This window comes from Phodopus roborovskii, unplaced genomic scaffold (genome assembly GCF_943737965.1).
Source record: "Phodopus roborovskii unplaced genomic scaffold, PHOROB, whole genome shotgun sequence".
Classification (NCBI taxonomy): domain Eukaryota; kingdom Metazoa; phylum Chordata; class Mammalia; order Rodentia; family Cricetidae; genus Phodopus; species Phodopus roborovskii.
In genome coordinates, this window is record NW_026126546.1 from 9,428,629 (window position 1) to 9,453,378 (window position 24,750).

General features: G+C 43.0%; 1 protein-coding gene across 1 annotated transcript in view; it reads right to left on the minus strand.

Annotated features, from left to right (window-relative positions):
• Positions 1 to 3,404: 3,404 nt before the first annotated feature.
• Positions 3,405 to 24,750, minus strand: part of Slc5a1 (solute carrier family 5 member 1) — a 69,063-nt gene continuing 47,717 nt past the window's right edge. The window contains exons 8-15 of the mRNA XM_051200301.1: positions 23,788 to 24,008; positions 23,449 to 23,584; positions 21,418 to 21,525; positions 15,714 to 15,864; positions 13,597 to 13,765; positions 9,607 to 9,822; positions 6,666 to 6,774; positions 3,405 to 4,154 (exon numbers count right to left, since the gene is read on the minus strand). Of these exons, the coding sequence (XP_051056258.1) occupies positions 3,931 to 4,154; positions 6,666 to 6,774; positions 9,607 to 9,822; positions 13,597 to 13,765; positions 15,714 to 15,864; positions 21,418 to 21,525; positions 23,449 to 23,584; positions 23,788 to 24,008 (1,334 nt within the window). The 3' untranslated portion in view covers positions 3,405 to 3,930. The remainder of the gene's footprint in view (positions 4,155 to 6,665; positions 6,775 to 9,606; positions 9,823 to 13,596; positions 13,766 to 15,713; positions 15,865 to 21,417; positions 21,526 to 23,448; positions 23,585 to 23,787; positions 24,009 to 24,750) is intronic.

Here is a 24,750-nt window from a genome sequence, read left to right on the forward strand (position 1 = left end):
TGCTGGGACTAAAGGCTTGTGGCACAACTGCCTGGCCTGAATTGACTTTCTTATCTCACTTAGCTCTTTGTACTCTCTTGGAATTCATTCAGGAGTCTATTCATGTCTCCTTTGCTGTCTTTGAACATATTTGTAGTCATTCTCCTGGTTTTCCTTTTAGTTTCTGTTGGGAAATTTAAGTACCTGTCCCTTACAGCTCTATTCCTCCCCACCCAGCTGTAGAACTCCCGTGCTCTCAAGGTTGATCAAACAAGGTTGTTCTCATAACTTTCCGGTGTGCAGTGCCCGCGCCTTGACCCCAGGTGTGGGTGGTACATGATTTCCTCCTATGTGTAGCCCATCCCCTGGCTTGGCCCATTACTCCCTGTAATAAAAGGCAGCAGCTTCCTCTCCACTTCTCGTGGTGGTCTGTTAAGTGTTTCAATCCCAACACCCTCTGCCACGCTTGGTACTCTGGCCGATGTCATTGAGGGTTATACTGGGATTATTTTTGTACCGGGGTCTACTCACATCAATTCAGTCATTGGCTACGTGTTGTTATTGCTGCTGATTCGGTTCACCTTCTTGCAGTGGAAGTGTTTGTGGTATACATAAGAGACTGGGTTGTAATCATGTTGGGATATTTTCTTACTTTAGATGGGTGTTTAGGGCATAGACCTCAGATATCTCCTGAGAGTCGATTACTGTCTGCAACAATAGTCACCATCCAGCGAAGAACTAACTGTGAAATGGAGTAGCAGTTGACTACAATACAGCCACTCCTTAAGTGCCAGTTGTTTTAGGAAATGAAGAAACAGCATTAGTCCTACACAGTACTAATATATTAGTTATTGTGGGTAGGAAAACAAGAAAGAAATCTCATGTAGGAAGCAGAGGAGGAAGGGGGATGGCTGAGCAGGGAGAAAAAATTTGGGAATGGGGGAGATGTGGGAGTTTGGGTAAAGGTAGACTGAAAAGAGGTGGTTAAAAATACACGCCCAGATAACACAACAGTCTCAGCTCCCCGGAAGTGAGGCACGGAGCTGCTGGTTAGCTTTAACTGGCAACTTGACCCAACCTAGCATCACTCAGGAAGAGCCTCAATTAAAGGATTATCTAGATAAGGTTAGCTCCTGGGCTATCTGTAGGAATTTTCGTGTTACCCTGCGTGTGGGCGTTTCCATTTCATGGCTGAGCCCCGACCTTTGTACAAATGAGGAAAGTTGGCTGAAAGCAGGCAGGCAGCGTGGGTGCGCTTGTTTCTCACTGCTCTTGATGGTGGGTGTGATGTGACTAGCTTGAGTTTCTGCCTTGGCTTCCCTGAAGTGATGGACATGACCTGGAACTATAAGCTGAATAAACCCTGTCCTTCCCCATGGGGCTCTAGTTTCAGCAGAAGCGAAACTAGAACACCCTGTAAGCCAGGCAGGCCTCTGTTCTTTGAGAGATGGAGAGAAGGGGTGGGCACAGAGAAATGGGAGGAAAGGCATGAATGGCAGAGGACTGGGGACGCCTACAGTGACCTTGGGAATGACATCAATCGGGAATAGCTCTAGAAGGAAATGAGGGCTGCGTGGAGACAGGTTGGGACTGTCTCCCTGGCCTCTGAGGGTACTCTCATTGGCGGACCAAGTCTCCATGTATTCTTGAGCCTCAGAGGTGGCTCCATGGAGGAATAAAGTCTCCGTGTACGCTGTGACCTCGGAGGGTAACTATGAGTAAGGACTGAAGTTTTGGCACGATTCCTTGGTCTTAGAGGTGACTGAAAGTGGAGAACTAAGGCTTGGTACACTCCCTAACCTCAAAGGATAATCCAGAAGATTAAGATCCCAAGTCTGAAATGTTGTCTGAACTCAGGGGACAACCTCAATTTCAGACTGGATAGCTACATTTTTCTTGAGTTGAGATATGGTTTTGTTGCCCAGGCTATCTCAAACTCTGGGGTTCAAGTGTTCCTTCTATTTGGGCTTTTCTAGTACCTGAGAGTATAGGCTTACACCTCTGTGCTTGGCTTTGGCTGCAATTTTTAATTGTTCGTGTGTGTGTGTGTGTGTGTGTGTGTGTGTGTGTGTGTGTCCCACAGCTGAATGTTAACCACAAGTAGGCTCACTATTTACCTGTAATGTTTCAAAGTTGTTAGAATTCTAGTGATTTTTTTTTTCTTATCAACACAAGTACCCTTTAACCCTTTGACCTATACTACAACTTACTATAGCATCTACATGGCACTTTCATGTACGTATCAAGTGCCTTCTCCACACCACAGGAGACCCTGCAAACACCAAGGCTTTCCATCATTCACAGAGGAAAAGCACACAGTTCAGACAAAATAATTTATTACAATATATACAGTAAATCAATGGCAATGCCAAGAACTGAAACCACAACAATCTAGATCGTTTACACTGCCCTCTTCACCCACAAGCTTCATTTCCTTCCCTTTCTCCTCTCAACACTCGCAACTCACAGCCCTCCCAGACAGCACTGCGCTGTGCTGGCCATGAGCAATTCCCCACTTTCCACCTTCTCAGCCTAGCTGAAGGGGAATGAGACAACACCACCCATTTACAATTGGAGCCACCTCTATGCCCAAGACTTTACTCAGCTCTTTTGTAAGCTAGCCTAAAATCATTCAACAGTAGCATGCCAATTTCCTAGCTTCAGTGGGATAACATTATAATATAGTTGAGATTTTGCAACTACAATTAATTATTTCATTGTAATTAATTCATTAATTTCAAGTTAAATGAAAACTATTTTCCCATGGAAAACTAGCTCAGCATAAACATTCTTCTTCCAACTAAAACTCCCAAGCACTCTTATCTAGAACTAAGGCCATCTGCCTTAGCCTTGTCAGTGGATGATCACCAATGAGGACACCTTAAGAGGCAACCGTTGTGGCCATGTGAACACATGGGAAAGGGGACCTCAGACTAATTATTTCAGTGATTTCTGGGGAGGTGTATCAGGATGGCATATGTCCCTGCAGGTACGTGTGTGTGTGTGTGTGTGTGTGTGTGTGTGTGTGTGTGTGTGTGTGTGCGTGTGCTATCATGTAGTGTCAACGCCTCAGCCTAAATTTCATATTAATATCAGCACTGTGAGGCAGGGGACCACAAAAAAAATGCATTCTTCTCCATAAAAGACACCATGGGTATACTTTGTGCAGCCACAAAAATAAAATAAAATATAATCTAAGCTAGGACCAGGCAGCACCCACCAATAAGTTCCATAAAACTCATGGAACCAAAGAACATTCCTGAATGGCTAAGACACTTCCCGCACAGTGAACACCAAGATGAGTAACAAACACAGGAGACATGCACTGGGCATTTCTTTAAAGACCAGAAAATCCCCAGTACTCGAGATTGTCTGCATCCCCAGCTGGTGTGAGTTCCCCACTTTACGGAATAAATTCCTAGGACCAGGTGCCTGTCCTCAGTTCCTGGGCATTCATCCATTTGTCAAATTGATTTTCTTTTTATTGAAAAAAAATCTAGAGATATGTGATGACAGAGGAAGAAACTTCTTTAAAATAAAATAAAGTAGGAAGAAGATGAGGGAGGGTCAGGTAGGAAGATGACATGAACCAGACTACACATTTAAAAAATAGTATTGAAGGGTTATAACAATAATTACAAGATAGATGTACTGAGGCAGAGTAGCATCAGCCCACACAGGCTTCTGTGTCTGTCAGACTTTTCTGAGATCTGAGTCGATTTCTCTTCTAAAGCTCTAGCAGAGGCTGGGAAGTGTGCCACACTGGCTTCAGATACAAAAATTCACAGCAACATAATTATTTTCCTCCAGCAAGCCTATAATCACACATATACATATTTTATCCCAATGGGTAAAATTTACAACTGGCCAATTTCCCCCTTACCACCACAGAATGGATCTAGAGGGAAATAACAAATCCAGACCTGTCAAGTCTACAGCAGAAGGTGGGATTCAAGCAAAATAGGCGTGGCAAAAGACAGCCACAGCCAATAGGATGATGCCGTTGATGTTTACCACTGTCCTCCACAAAGGCTTCTCGGACGTGTCTGTCATCTTCAGCTTCATGGCTTCCTCCTCTTCCTTAGTCATCTTCGGTCCTTTATCCTGGTCCAGCCCACAGAACATATCATATGCCCTCCTGAAACATCCTTTTTTCTTTTGGGGAGCTTCTGTGTCTACAGAAAGACATAAAAGGATTATTGGCTACAAAGTCTCAAGCAGGCTCTCTGCCTTCCTAGTGCTGCAACCCTGGTGAACCCCAGCCATAAAATTATTTTTCATTGTTACTTCATAACTGCAATTTTCCTACTGTTATGAACTGTAATATAAATATCTGATATGCAGACTGTCTTAGGCAACCCCTGTGAAAGGGGTCATGACCCGCAGGTAGAGAACCACTGGGCTAAACGGACTAGAAAGAGTTTCCAGGGAAGGTGGGCTACCACAGAACACTTACCATTCTATAGGAGTATCACAGTTCTCTTGTTTTCAGGGATGGAAATTGAGTAAAATGTTCAAAGTACGAACGAGACAGTGTTGAACCAGATTCTGTATTCTCATGATCAACTAGTCTGAGTTTTATCTCTTCCAGGACCAATAAAAATGTGTTTTTATTTGGAATAGTCAGATAAAATATTAGATTTTGAAAGGAATAGGCTAAAAGTGAGACGAGCAACCGATTTAGGGAGAATATAGTAAACCCACCTCTAAAATACAAAATCTGCCTCTGTTTGCCACGTCACAGGATGGCTGTGAGGCTGTCCTGACTCAGAGGGGTAGTAGCTGCACTTGCCTATTCTGAGGTTTCACAACAGACCCATCCAAAGGGTAAGGGCTGCTATGATAAGGTCCTGATGCAGAACAACAGCAGCCGATACTTGTTGGGCTTAAAACATGTCAGTGAATGTTAACACCGCTAGATCAAACCATCCAGCTGGTTCCCACACCCAAAGAGGGTGCCTGGCAAGGGACAGATTTCCTCCCTGGCGGTCAGTTGTGGCACTGCAGACAGACATAGTTTCAAAGCCAGCTCTCCCAGCCGCTAGCTGTGACATCCACCCCACTCTGTTTTATATTTTTAATGGGGTATTTTTGTCCTTTTAAAAAAATGTATTTAGCCTATGTATCTATTACATCATGTATCTTGATCCCATAAATGTCCCCATCCCTTCACATCCACCCTTTATCCCTGCACTCCCCCAATAAAACAAAATTTAAGAAAAACAATGAGACGAGGAGGATTCTGGGAGACGTAGGAGAGTAGTCAAGATGTAGGGACTTGAGAAGAAGGTGCGGAGCCTCTATTCGGTTAGATAAGACCACGTGGGAACTCTTAGATTAATAGGAATGGGTTAATATTTAAGACAGAGCTAGTCAATAAGAAATGCTAGTAATAGGCCAACAGTTTTATATCTAATACAGCGTCTCTGTGTGTTATTTGGGGGCTGACTTGGCAGTGGGACCAGGCTGGTGGGAAAACTGCCCATAACAAAAAAATGAAAAAAATAAAATTAAATTTAAAAAGGAAAAAAACAAAAATTTCATCATGGAAGCTGCAGTCTGATACAGTGAGTCATACCGTGAATCCTTTTGTCTATGTATCTTTACTTGTAAGTGTTCATTGCAGAGTTATTGGTCTGGTTTGAGGCCTCTGATTTCTATTACACTATTGATGCTGGGCCCTCACTAGGACTCCCGTGGATATCCTGTTGTTGCCCTGTGTTGTGGAGGTCCCGTAATTGTGGTGTCTGCGGGTCAGGTCCCTTTCCGTGCTCCCACTCCATGTCCAGAGACTACTGATCAGCACATCCTGGTTTTTATAAGCAGACTATTATGTTTTGTTTTGGTTTGTTGCGGGTGGGAATCATTTTTACCTTATATGTTTTCAAAGAGCTTTGGTGAGCAAGTTCACGTGTGTATCAGAACTCTATCGTGAGGTGGTGAGGTGGTGAGGTCAAGTGGTCCCTACGCACATAGTTAGACATCTAGTGGGTCTGCACCTAGGAGTCTATGTTTCTGATGCCAGATTCACAGCTTGTTCTGCTTCATCTCGTGCTGCCCAGCAGAACTAATGGGCTTTCGATTTCAATACCAGATAAAGTGTGGACTCGAGTGCTTCACCTTCCCATACTTCTGCACACCATACACGCGAATCCCCATGTGTGCACCTCTTCCACACAGACATAAAATGTTACAACAGTTAATTTAAAGCATAAGCCTGGCGCTAGAGTGGGATAGCTCAGAGATAGAGCACTCTCCTAACAATGTGCTAAACCTAAGTAAGGACACTATGGACACTAAGCATCATCTTCAGCATCCAGAGAAATCAGATTTTCTAACCTAAAGTGGAAAGACATAGATGCCAAGAGCCTATGACCCATACTTCCAGTGTCTTCGGTATTGGGCATAGCCTGGCATGCCTCTTGGTCTTAGTCAATAGGATGAGTCAATAAAGCCCTAGCTCTCCCACTCATGACTATGCTCCAAATCAAGTACAAATTATTGTGCAAAATATGAGGAGTGAGGCAGCTAAAAAGGTTTCCCCTCACCTTGACCCATTTGGTAAACTTCCTCAAATGCATATATGTACCTGTCTTTCACCTTGCCCCTCCACCAGACCTCAAGAAGAGATATTAGCATTGATGAAGGCATTTGCTAAAGACTTCAATAATGGCTTAGGGACAAACCTATCTCAATCGTATCCTTAGAGTCCTCATAGGTGTCCTCCTCATCTCTGGCATCCAGGTCAATCCTTTCTTCTTTGCTGTTTCGTAGACTCCAACACAGACGGTACAGCTGTGGAGAAAGTGGAGCCAATCACCAGAAAGATCCAAATAGTATCTTAGGCCAAGAATTTGAGGAAATAAAGAAGTATTCATCAAGAAATGATGATCAAGAAATATGGCCTTACCATACCAAGAATACATGGACGACTGTCCCATCGCATCCCATAGTGTGTGTGTGTGTGTGTGTGTGTGTGTGTGTAAAATGTCATAATGAGAGAGAGGCTAAGAGACTGCCTCAACTGAGGCATCTGCATCATCACCTCCAAGGCAGAAAGGATGTAAAAGACCAGGTGGGGAGGAGTATTTTCTGGAGCTGCACAAAATGGAGTCTGTCACCATTTCCTCATGCATAGGGAAGGCACTCATGAGACCGCACCCCATGCTGAAGGACTATGGACAATTACAGAATGCTGGAGAGGAAGTGCCATTTTCTCCAGTGGTGTAGAGTGATGAGTTCTCATGCTCTGGATGACCCCCTACTCATTCTCATGCAAGCAGCCGTAGTTAAACTCGGTGAGTCAAAAGATAAGATTGTTGGAAAGAAAAGTTTCAGGGGAGACATGGCATGACGATAATGACAATGGATGGTGTAAATGACCAAAATTCAGTATAATCATATGTGAAAGCATTAAAGAAGTAAAATAATATTAATAGTAATAAAATAAAAAATTAAAAGCAAAGATAAAAGGCAAAGTGAAATAAAAATACAACACATTTAAAAATACTGGGCTTAAGCCGGGCCTTGGTGGCACACGCCTTTAACCCCAGCACTCGGGAGGCAGAGGCAGGCAGATTTCTGTGAGTTAAGTCCAGCCTGGTCTACAGAGCTAGTTCCAGGACAGGCTCCAAACCTTGTGTCAAAAAAACAAACAAACAAAATACTGGGCCAGTGAGATAGCTCAGTGAATAAAGGTGTATACAGCCAAGTATGAAGACTTGAGCTCAATCCTGGGATCCACTGAACAGAAGAAGACAACCACCTCTCATGGCTTACCATCTGTCCTTCATAAACCATCTCTGCAGGGATGCCCACATACGCACTCTCACAGTGCATAAAATACATAAATAAAATGAAGTTTTAAAGTTTTTAAAATTAAAGAATCTCATGAAAAGAGACTACCCAAAATATAAATGCTTGTTGTGTGAATGCATTCATTTTTCTCCTGCTGAATAAATTTGTTCCTTTTCAGCCTCACTGCTAAGAAACAAGATGAGAAGTCATTTATCCAAACCAGCACTGTAAGACCTTATGACTGAACACTGTCACATTATGGAAACAAAAACCATAAGCATGAGCCATGTCAACACAGGGTAGAGCAGGGGCAGTTTCTACCAATACTGTGCGGAATGTGAGGTAGGAATTTGCAAAATCCTGTGGGAACCAATGCGATGCGTCCATCCCAATCGCGCCTTTTGGAGAATGCCTTCCTTGCTTTCTTTAATTCATAAGGAAACTCAGAGCTAAATATGTTTGAGGCTTCAGTCTCTGCGGAGATTGAGATACAGCAAAATGTCTGATACAATCTAAAGATCCCTACCACAGAGCCTGCGAAAGAGAAGCTGCTGAAGCTGCAGGTATAAATCCAGATTCTGTTATACATCAAGGTTATCTCAGATCTTGATAGTCTGACAGGTTATAGGTGTCTTAGGGATCCCATGGTTGCTTGTATTCGTATATGTTGGAGTAAAGTGTTCATACAACCCTTTTTCTAAAGATAAATGCTATGTTGCGTTCCTTTTTTTAGCTCTGTTCCCTTGCAAACCTGGAAGCAATAGAATACTGTATGTATTGTGTCCTCAGACTATTTTGATTATAATAAAATGAGCCTATTATTGATTATCCTTTTTTTGAATTGGTAAAACTATGAGGGGACTTTAATGGCAGCGTATGCAGCTAAAGTGTTTTATGATTTCTGAAGGCTTCAAATGGGTGGGCATTGATAGTGCTCTGTGATTTAAATGGCTCCTCCAAAACAAATATCAGAATGTAATTGTCAGTGTGACAATATCATGAGTGGGGATTTCTTTAGACAATCATTGGAAGTAAGTAATCCAATCACCTCTTAATACTGCTATCCTGAGAGAATCTTTTTGACAAAAAAGAAAAAAGATGAAGTTTGGCCTCTATCCTTTCTCCCCCCACACACACCAACTACCATGTTGTTATGCTGCAAGAAACCCCTCAGCATGGAAAGCCCCTAAACCTTGGGCTTTCCAGCATCCATACAGTGAGGGAAATAAGCTTCTATTATCTATAATATAATAAATGCTACTTATAACATTAAAATATTATTTATAAGATTACAATTATGAATGTTTATATTATTACTTATAATCTACCTGGTCTGTAGCATTCTATTACAGCAGCAGAAGACAGAATAAAACATACTGTTCCAAAATGTCTCATTTAGAAAAAAGTCGAAAAGCAAACTATAGTTCAAGTTTTCGACTGGGCGATTTTGTAGCTAGGCATGTCCCTTGCTGGAACTTCAGGACGATCTGGCCATGGAACTTTCACAGGAAATACAAGTTCTTATTTTGAACACGGACTTCTAATCTAGAGCATTACGTTGCTTGTCAAGTGACCTCGTGTCACTTTGTGACTGTCACTCAGGAAGCAGAGTGTACAGGGTAGCCGCAAACTGGCCCGGGCTGTAAGGACTTACACCCGGCTGTGTTGATACTGCAAGCATTCCACGTTCCCCACCTGAACCCTTCTACACGAAACTAACAATAAGCTGGAACTATTTCAGTCACATAAAGCGTGAGCTGCGCAGCAGGATGCTGTGGCAAGGAGTGGGAAATGAAACGAGGGCAGGAAAGAGGGCAAATGGATACTCACGTGCACATCTGGGATGGGCTTGGTGAGGAAGGAGATGGTCAAGATGGTGATAACCGAGATAACAAAGAGGATGATGGCAAAGTACAGATAGTGGACCCCACAGATGATCGTGGGGCAGTTGCTGGGCTCCATGCAGCTCCCAGTTCCATAGGCAAACTCAGTAATCATACGGGCCATACCAATCAGAAAGCCTAGAATCAGTCCCCAGAAGGCTCCCTGCAGAAGAAAACTCTGGGTTAATGGTGCTGAAACAAGAAAGCAACGGGCGTTCTTATTGTTCTAAGCAATGGAAGACAGAGAAGAAGAAACAAAGGAGGAAAGGCTTCTCCAGGTCTTCCAGGACACCGAAACTCAGATTCGGGCCAGAACTGTTAAGTAGCACTTCCCATAATATATATGTACATACATGCATACATACATACATACATACATCAACAATTAATGAAAAAAGAGACCATTCATTTGAAAGAGCAAGTAGGAATATACTGGAGGACTTAGAGGGAGGAAAGGAAGTGATTAATAATGTAATTATACTATAATCTCAAAAGTAAAACAAATAATAAGAATATTCCTTTACCTTTACCTCCCTTTTTTGGTTTTTAGATAGCCCTGGCTGTCCTGGAACTCACTCTGTAGACCAGGCTGGTCTTGCACTCACAGAGATCCACCTGCCTCTGCCTCCTGAGCGCTGGGATTAAAGGTGTGCACCACCACCGCCTAGCTTAACTCCCTTTGTATATGCAGTGCCACTAAATTTAATCTGAGGATAAAATGTTACTATGTGATTGACATTAAATTTGAGTGGGGTTTGTGTATAAGAAATGTAAAAGATTAAAAAAAAACCCTACAAATGTTTTTTTTTTTTTTTTTTTGGAGATCTGTTCCCACTCTCCTTTCCTTTTCCTTCCCTCCCTCTTTCCTCCCATTCTCTTTCTTTATCTACCTGTTTTCTTTCTTTATGGCCAGTCCTCACCTGGAGAACCATATCTATGTTTGAAAGAGTCAGTGACAAATTATAATGTTATCAGCGTGATGGTCAAAAAGAGACTTCACAGTGTTTTCAAGTGTTAAGAGGTCTCTTCGTTCTTTGTTTCAGGTGACTACCGGAACTCACATACTTTATATTTCAAGATATCATCTTAGTTACTTTTCTATTGCTGTGACAAGACCCTGTGACCAAGGCAACATATATATATATATATATATATATATATATATATATATATATATATATATAAAAGCCTTGTAATTTGGTGCTCACAGTTCCAGAGAGTTAGAGTCCAAGGCCATCATGGCAGGGCAGATGGCAGCAGGCAGGCATTGGAGCAGTAGGAGGGGCTTGCACGTGATCCATAAGCACAGGGCAGAGAGAGAAAGAGCCACTGGGGAATGGCATGGGCTTTTGAAACCTCAAACCCATCCCCAATGCCACACCTCCTCCAACAAGGCCACGCCCCCTAGTCCTTCCCAAACAGTTCCACCAGCTAAGGATCAAGCATTCAAATACTGAGCCTATGGGGTCATTCTCATTCAAACCATCACATACTAAATTGCTGGCTGTTTCATAATGCCATCTATTCTTATCTCCCAGGATCTTTGTCTATGTCATCTTCTCTGTCCAGATGAGTGTGGAGTCCTTCTTTTCTGTTCTAGACTAAATAAGTGATTCAGAACTATGTGAGTGTGCCCTCCTTCCTGTGGAGACACCTCCCTATGAGCACTGATCCAATTGCTACATCATCATTTACTCCCACGTGAGCTTAGAACTCGCCTGGAGAAGGAACCAAACGTTGTTCACGTTCAGTTGGTAGAGCCTAGCCATGTCTGAAAGGAAGTTCCTTTTAAATGAATAAATGAAAGAAAAACGTAGATTTCCCATTATTCTGCAAACATTTTCCTTCGAAATTTTTCTTGTGCTTTGAAAGGTTTGCTTTATGTTTAGTTATGTGGATGGGTGTGCATGTGCACATGGGTGCAGCTGCCTGTGTAAGCCCAAGGCATCAGAGTCACTGTACAACTCAGTCACAAGTAGTCATGAGCCACTGGATGTGGGAGCCGGGAACGGAACTCCAGTCCTCCTCAAAGCAGTGCGTGCTCTTAGCCACCGAGCCATTCCTCCAACCCCACACAAACATTCTTACTTTTGAAATTTTGACTCGTGTACGTGTGTGTGTGCGTGCGTGCGTGCGTGTGTGTGTGTGTGTGTGTGTGTGTGTGTGTGATGTGATGTGAGGGAAGGGTTGTGCACATCACAGCATGAACATGAAGATCAGAAGAGTTTTTTGGAGTTGGTTCTCTCCTTCCACCTTAATATGGGTCCTGGGATGGAGCTCAGATCATCAGGTATGGAAGCATTGTTACCCACTCAGCAGCTCATGTACATGTACAGATTTGTGTACCTCTAAACTGTGTACCTCAAAACTGCACCAGGGTACCTCCTGTGCTCATCTGTTTCTGCCCTATTGGAAGAAATTTAAAAATATGTCACCATTTGTTTTGTGTCAGTCAATTAGCCTGACACATGGGTAGGGGCCACCCTTTTCCAACTCTTCCCATGTGGGTGGATGGTTGAGCAGCACATCCGTCCGTAGGTGTAATGATGCCTATCACTATCATACTTTATACTGCGTATCATCCTCCTGTTGACTGAGATTCATTAACCTGGATGCCGGAGGTGCTATTCCTACCTGTGTTTTCAGTTCTGTCTTCCACTCTTCATACACATAAACTCCTTCTCAAGGCAGGTGAGACTCCTTACCAGCCCCTCACTTCCCTCTTTCATCTCCACATTGGTCGAGGGTGTGACCTCCATCTTGAATTCCCTCTTTCTCTTCTGACTCTGAATCCTTTCTTCCCTATGTCCTCTAAGGAGCCTTCCCTGAAAGTTTCAGAGTTTGTTGACATGGGCCTTTTGGAATCCCTGCCTACTTACACTTTGTCCCATGATTCATGGCTCATTTGTCATCTGTCTTACAGCTCACAGATGAACTTCTTGAGCAACAGGTCCTTCACTGGGTCCTGAAGAATTCTCACGAGAAAGGCAAATTCATTGTAGGTAACTTGTACTAGAGCATCCTCTGGAGTTGCTCACCCAAAGACTGCAAACAAGACTTCCCAGTGGAAGCTACAGTCAGGTCAGAATCCAAAGACTGGATGGATAGAAATAATGCCGCCACACTGGCGAGAAGCACTTTGCGTGCAAAGAGTGTGCAAAAGTCTCACTGTGCACCAAAGAATCCATACAGCAGAGAAAGCTTACTCAGTGAAAGGGGAAAGGCCTCCAGTGTGCTGGCCTGTCTTACCGTCCACCAGAGACTTCAGAGTGGAGACCTCCGTCGTGGTGTAAGGACTGTGGGAAGCCTTCACTGGTAGCCTACCCATATTCATTCATATAAAGTTCATAGTGTGTAACAAGTACAGCAAACCTCACTGTACATCAGTGAATCCACATTGGACAGAAGCCCTATGAATGTGCCAAGTACAGTGTAGCCCTCATCTCAAACCTCACGCAACACCATACGACTCACCTCGTCAAAGAGCTCTCTGGTCATAGTCTATGCTAACCTCCCCCTCTGTTCTACTAATTCCTCCTTTGGTAAACAAGGCCCATACCTTTTAAAGTTAGCTTTCTGGAAGGCAATGCGAACACAAGCATTTCAGAGACTCGAAGAAAGAAAACTAAGCACCTAAACATAAAAAAAAAAAGATTGGATGGAAAATGTACAATATTAAATGGGACCTTGTGGCAAGGACAGGAGGGTCAGAGAGAGAGAGAGAGAGAGTGGATCTGATACAAAGTCCTGACGGTTCATGCCAACTCTCAGAGGGCCTCAGGGGGCGCTGAGGTGTGTTCAGCCAAACCTAGAACTGCACATCCACTCCTGCTTGAGGTCTCTGGAACACAGAATCCTCCTGACAAAGAATATGCAAACCCCCAGAAGCGACAGCCACAGCTCATGGCTCTTCTGGAACAGCTAGAATGAAACCTACCGGTTCATTTACTCTCTTGCAGAAAATAGCGAGCAGGAAGACAGCCCCAATGGGTGGCCCCAGGTAACTGGTGATAGACTGGATATAATCAAAGAGCTGTCCACTTTGAGCAGACTGCACGATAGGCACCCAGGCGATGCTGATACCAATCAGCACAAGGATGAACAACCTGCAATCAAAGCCCCACAATAACATATCAGTGTTCTGCATGGACACCAATAATATATAAACACGTGTGCACATATCTGTGTAGATGTCACCAGCAAATAGATAGGCACATGCGTATTATACAGATATTACATATCTCATAGTACCTCTGTAAAGCAAAATAAGCAAATCCATTCTGAAGGCTCTCTTCCCTTATTCTTCCTATCTAAAAGTCATCTGTGTCTAGGAATAACTGAGACACATTTGGCTCAGACAGCTAGGCCCAGTGATCTAATGCATGAAATTCCCACTTTGAGAAGAGTAAAGTGTAGGTAAAAGGTTACAGACTCAGGAGCAAGGTAATCATGGGTTCAAGTTCCCATTGTTTCTGCATAATATAAAACATGCTCCTTAATCTGTCTCCAGCTGAAAACTGAGGACAACATCTCCCAAACAGGAGATTTAAATTTACATTTTTTAAAAATTTAAAAAATAAAATTCTTCTTCCTTCCTTTTTCTTTCTCTCTCTCTCCCTTTCTTTCTTTTTTTTTCTTCTCCTTTCTTTCTCTTGGTTTTTCAGGGCAGGGTTTCTCTGTGTAGCCCTGGCTATCCTGGAACTCACTCTGCAGAACAAGCTCCCCCCTCAAACTCACAGAGATCCACTTGCCTCTGCCTCCCACGTGCTGGGATCAAAGGCAGATGCCACCATTCAGCTCTAAAATTAAATTTTTTAATTAAATAAAAAATTTAAAACATCATCTTCTTTTCCTTTTTTCTTACAAAGTCTTAACAAAGTTAAAAATGTTAGCCAAGAAGAGAGTCTAAAAGGAGCGGTCTAGTCAGGAAGTGCCCGGTCTTTCTATCTCTTCTTGAGTTTTACCTCATGCTGTAAAACTGTGGGAGATTCTCCTACACACTCTTATTTTGTGTGCACTTGGTTTAATTACAAAGAAGACTAGAGTTTCCTTACCCCATGTGTACTTAAAGCAAATGAGTAGTGTTCTCACATAGGTCTCCCTGTGGGGTGGCCTTCCCATACCACCCACAATTTACCCAAACCCTACCTGCCATTGTTGACTCTAAGATCTCCCTCCACAAAACTTTCTCCCTGCTACACTAAGCTATGCTCATCTCTCCCTTTCTGGGTCCTGGGTTGCTCTTCCAAACTTTGAGGTTGATCATGCTACTGTGAGCTTATTCAGTGCTGAGCAAACCCAAAACCAGTAGTTATGAAATGCACAAAAAAAAATGTGAGATTCAATATAATCGTAGGACCAGGAGATCTAGAATTGTACAGTCAACAACTGGTTTTCTTTCCAGTAGGTACCTTCTAAGAAAAACAAAGTGAGGTTCTAGTACTGCTCATCAGAGTGCAAAGAAGTGGATTCTCTGCCGGTCAGACACCCTTCTCTGGGGTGGGTATCCTCATTTTCTCAAAAAACAAGGAGTCTGCAGCTCGGTGGCAGAGCATTTGTCTAGTCCATGCAAAGTACCGAGTTCTATCCCCCCATTTATTAAAATAAATGTGCACATAGCTGGTGATTATCCTTCACAGAGTGTACTGGGGACCCTGCAGAGGAACTCAGTCAGGTGCAGCCGGCAGTCCTGGCTCTGTCCAATCCAGGCCTAGTTAAGACACAGGTAACTTCATTCTAGCAGTGCTCATTGGTAGCCTGAGATAAAGAAGTTGATTTCTTATATTTCTTCCAACTCCAGTGGGACACTGCTCATTTGTTTCCAATGTAAAATGAAGTGACAGAGCTGGGGTCTAGCTCTGTGGGACAGTACTCACCTAGAACTTACAAAGCCCTGACTTCAATATTTAGGGAAGGCTAAATGTAAGGCCACAGAGATAACTCTGATTATACCAAATACCTGCCAAACTTGCCTAACTGAGCTATGGTGGGTAGAACTTTCTGTGATGTTTTAGCTCCCCTGGTACATGGCAAAGTGGAGGAAGCTGCACTTACCTTCCTGCAATCATAAGCTCCTTCTCAGATGCTCTCTTCCGGATCTTAGTGTAGATGTCCATGGTAAAGAGGGTGCTGGCACTGTTGAAGATGGAGGTCAAAGAGCTCATGAGTGAAGCCATCATTACTGACAACATCAGGCCTCGAAGTCCTGGAAGAGAACGAGGTTTTGAGCTACACATTGGTCACCCTGACTCTGTTTCCTGGGCAGAAACAGGTTTGTGTCCTCAAATTTATCTCTCCAGAAAGGATAGAGGTTTAGGAAATGGACTGTAGCTTTGCATTCTAAGACCACAGCAGTCAACGACTTAGAGAGAAGACAAGCATTAGAGACTTTCCAACTAAATGGTGGGTGGTGGTGGCGATGAGTGTAGAGGTCATGGCAGTGGCAAGTGTTTCCAACCAAGGGGACCTTCAGAGGGACTCTCACCGAAAACAGTCATGATACAGTAGAAGGGTGTCTGAACTAGACTGAAAAGAGAATGAAAAGACATCCATGAGTGGGAGCCTATAGACATGTGAAAGTCACATCTGGCAAAGCTATGGCGTACAGTGTGGTGGCTGTTCTTGGTTGTCAGCTTCACCATGACTGGAATTACCTAAAACCCAAGCCACTGGGTGCACCTGTGAGGGCTTTTTCTTAATTAACTCGTTTGACGTGGAAAGACCCACCTTTAATCTGGGTCTTTTGAGGTGGGAAGATTCACTTTTATTCTGGGCCACACCTCCTGGTGGCAGCCTATACGAAGGGCTTGGAAGAGGGAATCTCTTGCTGTTTGACTGCTTGCCACCACTCTCCCTGGCCAGTCTGTTCCTTCACTGGCATTGGAGACTACCTCTTAGGGATCCCAGCATGTATTGAAGACTGGTTGAGACACCCAGCCTCATAGACTGAAATCAGTGATTGTTGGACTGGCTGGACCACAACCTGTAAGCCACATTAATAAATCACCTGAAGTGGCTCTGTACACAGACTGCCTGACCTGCAGCAAGCCCTGTTATTTTGCTGTTTTGAATCTGGTTGTTTTGTCTGTTTGGTTGGTTTTGGTTTTTCGAGACAGGATTTCTCTGTAGCTTTGGGAGCCTGATGAGGGATGTCATTCTGGATATATGTTTCTGTTATTGGTTGATAAATAAAACATTGGCCAATAGAGGCAGGAAGATAGGCAGGGCTAGGAGGCAAGGAGAATTCTGGAGAAGGTAGGCAGAGGGAGACTGAAGAGAGGAAACCATGTAGACCACAAAGGAGTAACAGGTCCAGGAATTCTACAGTAAGCCAAGACCACATGGAAATACATAGATTTCTAGAAACGGGTTAATAATTAAGACAAAGCTAGCCAATAAGAAGCCCTAGCCATCAGCCAACAGTTTTATAATTAATATAAATCTTTGTGTGTTTATTTGGGGCTGAAGTGGCTGTGGGACCTGGTGGGACAAGAAAAACTCCAGCAACAGGAGCCTGTCCCAAAACTCACTCTGGAGAGCAGACTGGCCACAAATTCACAGAGATCCACCTGCTTCTGCCTCCCAAGTGCTGAGACTAAAGGTGTGGGCCACCGCTGCCCAGCTAAGACCTGTTTAAACTCTGCCAACATGGGCTTTGCCGGCATCGACATTGACAGCTTGAGCAGCATAGGGACAAGCAACTTAATCTCCTTTCATTGTTCTATTCTTATTAAACCTTTGTTTGCTTATCTACTCAACAGATGTCCGCTAAATATAATTGTATGGCAGCCTATCAGCCTCCCCCCAAAAAAAAACTATGGTATAGCAAACTAAATAAGGCAAGAAAGGTGAAGGTTACAGGAAGAAAAGTATATGATAATTAGGAGACAAAATGGGCAGAACTGGATTAGTGAGGAAACACTAAATGGCTGAGAAGCTGACTCTACAAAGGAGACCAAAAGAAGGCAGCCTAAGAAGATTTGGGAGGAGACAGATAGGAGAGGACAACTATGAACCCAAAGAGAAAGATTTGAGAAAGACAACCGATCAATGACATTAAATGAAATTGAGTGCTACATGGTGAGGGACAGGAAATATCTTTGTGGTCTAACAAAGGGATTCAGTATTCACAGAAGCCAGATGACAGCTGGGAGGTCAGAAGCACTGAGTGCAAGTCTTTTTGTTTTTCACTGTTCTGCTCTAGCACCATGTGCTAGGGTCTCATAAGAGCAGAGAGGTACTGGGCCAGTTTGGAGAAGTAACACCTTTGTTCCTGCAAAGACCAATGTGGCTGTTACCCATTGGAACCTTAATTAATAAGCAGCCAATTTCAGAGGAGTAGTTAAATATTACTCCCACCCTTACACAATCTGAATACAAATGCTCTGCCCAAGGTTGTGCACAAAGCTTGTGGAGAGATATTTATAGAAAGCTAGTCATGTTGGTGCGCATCAGTAATCTGGGCACCAGGAAAGCTCAGACAAGAAGACTAACATCAATTCAATTCAAGGCCAGCCTAGGCTACATTACAAGACTCTGCCTCAAAAGAAAACATGAATACATACATACATACATACATACATGAATGGAAGGAAGGAAGGAAGGTTGAGAAGGTGGTTCAGTGGGTAAGGTATTTGCCTCAAAAGCATGAGGACCTGAGTTCAGATCCCCAGTATCTTTCATAAAGACAGGACCTGTAGCACATATCTGTAACTCCACTGTTGATGGGGAAGATGCAGATACGAGGGCTCTCTGGTCAGCCAGTCTAACCAAAACTGAGAGCTCCAAGTTCAGTGAAAGATTGAGTCTTAAAAAATAACACACACAAAAATATGTCTTAAGGCTCATGGGACATCTCAGAAGACAAGGTAGGAAAATTATAGGACCCAGAGGACCAGGAAATCTGCTGTAAGACTGTGTCTCCTAGACAGAGACAGAGACAGAGAGAGAGAACATAAAAGAGGGAGCCAATATTGGTTTGAAGATAAAGTTGAACACAAAGAAAGGTCGAGGGAACTACAAGACTGCTCCCAACTAACAATCTCAGCTCCCATGGAAAGGCTATCATAAATGCCCTTCCCGGAGAGTGAGATCAACAACTAACTTCTCCATGGAGTCCTCAACTAATGCCTGTTGAAAATAGGAGCAAACACCCATACATAAACACTGAGTCGAACTAGAACCCAGAAGCAGATGGAGAGGACAAGACCATGCGGTAGAAGTACATAGAGACAGCTTACCTGAACAAGGAGGAGCTAAGGGCCACTAGACTGATAGCTGGGAAGCCAACAGGGGACTGACTCGGACCCCCCTGAATATGGGTCTCAGCCAGAAGGTCTGAGCAGTCTAAGAGACCTCAGACAGTGGAGCCAGGATGTATCCCTGGTGCACAAAAGGACTTTGCAAACATATGCCCCATGGAGGGATAACTGCCTTATTCTAGAGATAGGAGAGAAGCCCTAGTCCCTACTTCACAGGACCTGTCAGATCTACATGACCCCAACTGGATGGCATTCCCCTACATATGGTATTGTGGTGGGGGTTTGGGAGGGGAGGGTGTTTAGAGTGCATGTGAGAGGGCAGAGAGGGCAAAAGGGAGGGAAGGAGGGAGGGAGGGCTGGAGGGGAGGGAGGGAGGGAGGGAAAGGGAACTGGGATCGACATGTAAAATAATAAATTAAAAAAAAAAAAACAAAAACGCTTTGACTCCAAAATTTAAGTTGAAGAACAAGTTACTGGGGAAAAGGATTTCTATTTTTGTTTCCACAGAAAATGAAAAGATGTGGATTCCTTCCAGACTAATGTGGTTTGATCACACCAGACCGCCTGAAACAGAGTACAAGCTGATCCTACATTCCAAACAGCTGGACAAAACAGCCCTACAGACTACAGCCAGGATATCTGAATCTTCTTCGAATCCCCCAAGACAGCGCCCTTACCAGCAGGAAGTAGTTTGGAAAGAACGACGCCCAAATTCCCAAATATTGTGTATAAATGTTTGTTTTCATTTAATTGGACTTTGTTATATAAAATTAAATTAAAAAAAAAAGACTGTGTCTCCTAGAAATGACTGGGAAGTCATATATATATATATATACACACACACACACACACACATATATATACACACACACACACATATATACACACACACACACACATATATATACACACACACACACATATATATACACACACACACACATATATATACACACACACACACACACACACACACATATATATACACACACACACATATATATACACACACACACACACATATATATACACACACACACACACACACACATATATATATACACACACACACACACACACATATATACACACACACACACACATATATATATACACACACACACACATATATATATACACACACACACACACACACATACACACACACACACACATATATATATACACACACACACATACATACATACATACATACATACATACATACATACATATGCTGCTTAACAAGGACAACACCAAAGATTTGCTAATATGGAAGGGGCCCCAACCATAGGCAAAGGACAGCAGGTAACTAAGGGGCATTGAGAGTAGGAGAAGTAGTCTTGCCCTTGGGATGAGTTCCTAGTTAGTTACCTAATACCAAATGGTCAGTTCTGAAATCATATACACACAAACAACACTAAATAGACTCAGCTGTGTGTGTGCATGCACTCGTGTGTGTGTGTGTGTGTGTGTGTGTGTGTGTGTGTGTTTGATTATGTGTGTGGGTATTAAATTTTAAAGAAGGAATTTGAGAGAGTAGAAGGGGAAAAGTTCAGGGAATGGGGAAAATTATGTAATTTTATTTTAATAGTAATAAAAATAAATGTAACAGGAAAAGAACTATTATTACTACAACTGAGTGAAAATGCAGGCTATTGCAATTGTTGTCAGTTAAAATGTTCTCTACAAGTATGTATGCTTCCCCTTTACATACACAACATTTCCATCACAATGTGAATGTGATAGAATTGAATTGGTGTTAGTCTTCTTGCCTGAGCTTCCTTAGAATAAGGTGCATGGGCCAGTGAAGTGGCTTGGTGGGTAAAAGTGATGTACACACACACACACACACACACACACAAATTCTAAAGACTGAAATAAGATCATCCAGCATTTGAGTTTCTGTGATTGGTTTTTTTTTTTTTTTTTTTTCACTTAACACCTTGCAGCATCTTCCCATAGTTTACGTAGACCACATTTTTATCCACTTATGTTTAAACACTAAGTTTGGTTCCCTGTCTTGGCAATACTACACAAGCCTATATTCACACTAGAATATAGTTGTCTCTTTAACTAGTGGTTTCATTCCCTTTGGATAGGAACCCTGTGCAGAGGACGTTGAATCGTACGGTAGGCCTACTTTTAATTTTTTTTTCTGGAGCCTCTCTACTGTTTTCCAAAAGGGCTGTTGTAAGCTATAACCTTTTTGCTTAAGTGTTTTAAATTATTATCTAGACAGGCATGGAAAGGGCATTTCTCCTCCCCACCCCAACAAGCTTTTGTATCATTTCCTTTCTTAGCCCAACTAAAGGACAAGACTCAGGACAATAGATTCCAATCGAACCATATGCTATGAAGACATAAGTAAAACTCAAAACACAGAAATGGAGCTTTCACCTTAGAGCACACACTGGCTTAGAAATGGCTTTGTCCCAGAATGCATCCAGAAGTCTAAGTAGAGCCTAAACCAAATTGACTTCCCAAGAAAGTCTCACCATTAGGCATGAGCTCCACCACCAAGGTTGGATAGGCGATGTTGGTACAGCCAACTGAGGTACCGCAGTATTTCTTACATTCCGAGGGAACGACACAAGCGATTTTGTCTAGAGAGAAATGGAGGATTATATCAGCTTCCATTGGACTGCAATGGGTTCAGATGGTTACAATGTTTACATTTTTGTTTTGTTTTGTTTTTCCAGACAGGGTTTCTCTGTAGCTTTGGAGCTTGTCCTGGAACTCACTCTGTAGACCAGGTTGACCTCAGACTCACAGAGATCCACCTGCCTCTGCCTCCTAGTGCTGGGATTAAAGGTGTGTACCACCATGCTTGCTTAATATTTACCTTCTTAAAGCAACACTTCAAACAAGTAATTCCCAGGCAATACCCAAAATCAGTGCCAGGAAGAGAGCCTCTCCCAGCTAAGCCCTTCTGTGTCATATCCCTGGCGAATCTTGAAGCTCCCACAGCAGAGAAAAATGGTTCTTAGGCAGAGGAAAGAAAGGAAACAATGAAATGATCTGGTGGGAAAGGAGAAGATGCTGTTGTTTAAACAGCTTGGTGATGATAACTGTCTCTCTTTTTCCCCTCCTGAAAATAATGGTTATTTGTGACTCCTAGATTTGAGGTTTATTTTGAACAGCTCTTAGACATACAGTCAAATCCCTAGAAAAGTAGGGTGATTCCCAAGATGTGAGCAATCTGGACCAGGGATAAGAAAGAAACAGACTGGTAGGAGAAGGGAACAAGATCTAGAATCTTGGAGAAAATTCTAGAAACTTATTCAGAATTCAGCTCAACAAACATTTGTTAAGTATTCATTTAGCTCTATACCACACAGTGCCAATTCACTACAATAGTGTTTTGTAAATAAATATATGCAGTAGCCATTAGGGTATGACCCCTCTGTTTGCTCAGCAAGTGTCTCTCAGTATCCGCGAGTGATTGATTCCTGGATACTCTTTACCCAGTGGATTCCAAAGTCTTCAGGTGCCCAACCCCTTAAATAAAATAGCACAGTACATTGTGTAACACATGCATACCTTCCCCTTACATTACCCATAGATTACTTACAACACATTATAAGCTATAAATGCTATGGAAATAGCTGTTATATCTTGTTGTTTGGAAAAACTGATAAGCAAAAATTTATATGTTTTCATCATAGGTGCAAATATTTTAATATTTTTCAATATGTAGTTGGGTGAAGACCCACAGATATGTGAGTTATGAATATAGAGGGCAATTATGTTTTCCTCATGGTATACAAGCCAGCACAGGAATATGAGAGCCTAGAGGGGCATGCAACCAGGGACAGCACAGCAAATGCCTGCCAACTATCCTCACTTAATTTTGGAGTGTGCTTGCCAAGCCGTCACTTTATGGTGTTCTGTTTACCTATTGTTATTTCACATTTCAAAACAGTTGTGATTGTTCCTACTCATAACAACAGCATGGTACTAGCTGAGATGTCGCAAAAAGACCAAAGGTGAATCTATCAGTCTAGATGGCAAGTTACAAGGCTTGGGGTCCTGAGAGGAGGCACAAAACAGGGCAGAGAATCCAGGGCAATCGGCAATTGGCTGGGCCTCTGACATTAAAATTACAAAATTATTATTATACACCACTACAAGACTGGGGTCAAGGTGCAGAACTGAAAATGAGCAAATATTATTTCCTGGAAGAAGGAACCGGGATGATGTCATGACTGGAAGATTAGGAAAAAAATGAGAAGGCAACTGTTGGTGTAAGAAATGGGAATTGGCTCTTTCCTTCCACCTCGTGGACTCCAGAGAGCAAGTTCAGGTTGTCAGGCGTGGTGACAAGCTTGCTATCAAACAACTTTAAAATTTTAAAACGAAAATAACTAACAAGTTGATTTCAGAAGAAATCGGGAAAGGTAACTCCAAGATTTCTGTGTCCCAATGTACACACTGCCTGACACAGGCAACCCTGATGCTTAGCAACCATGGCGTGAAAAAAAGGGTCTAGCAAAGTAAGGATGGGCTGACTCAGATGGAGGAATTACCTGTGTACAGAATCCGGCTGACCATTCCCGTCATCACCATGAGGAACATGGGCAGCAGCTTCAGATAGCCGCACAGGGTACAGCCAGCCTTCACGTGAGACATGTTCTTAGCTGAGAGGCAGCGTTGCACGATGACCTATTGGGAACAGCCCAGTGAGGAGCCGTGCAGCCCAGGGATTCTGTGGCCCTGACATCACAGCTTCCGTTTGAGGTCTTCAGCCTTGGTCCACAGCAACCCACAGACCATGTGAGCCTTCCTTTACATGCCCAACCCCAACAGCCTGACAGGTGGGAGTCTCGGACACACACCCTGCCCACCTGCACACCCAGATTGCATACCTGGTCTGTGCACCAGTACCACAAGGCGAGGATGGATAGGCCAAAGATGAGCCCAGGCCATGGAATGTCTCCTGTGATAGGATCTCGGAATATATGGAAGGAGTCCGCCTTGGGAGTGTAGCATTCTTCCTTGATGGTCATATTTCCATCAGAGACTATAGTTGGAATGGCTTTCATGTACTTCTCCATAAATGCCTCATACCCTCCGACTTCATTGAAAGCTGAAAAATATTGGTACAGAAAAGTCCACTGTGAAAAAGTTAACTCCTTATAGTGATTTCATGTCTGAGTATCTTAGACACCAAGAGGGTGCCAGCATAGAAGTACACCCTTGATGTGTTGTTTGGGGCAAATTACCTTCCCTCTAGGTGTCAGGTTTCTCATAAAACAAAAATGGCGGTGTTAACTCTGCACAGCCTTCTTGGAAGACACTGACATTTCAAAGCAACACATTGTAGAAATGCCCTGACTGTAGACAGTATGAAAAGGGGGAGGTGTTTCTAAAGACCTCAGCTTTGGAACACATGCACACTGTTTTTTCTCTAAATCCCAGCTGTCAGCTGCACTTTGGAACTCAGAGTTAAAGACACAGTTGCCTGGAGACTGGATATGGGCCAGACGGCTGGTCCCAGGGATGCCCAGGGATGGAGGAGCAGAGCTTTGCCACCTCTCAGCTCAGGGCTGTCATTCTAGCCTGTGCCTGCTGACCCCACCCTACCCCCGCCTACAGGGTTGAAAATCCTTAGAAAACTAAACTCTGGAGTGTAGACAGGAGTCCTTGAATGACACCCAGAGGGCCCAACAGACATAAGAAGCAAAAAGTGTTTTCTATCTCCTTGTTAACAGCTAAGCTTTCCAATGCTATCTTTTATAGACAAGGATAATTGCAAGAAATTATAGGAAATGCCAACAGTGAGTGAACAATTTTTAAATTTTATTAAATGAAGCATTAAAATAAAAAAA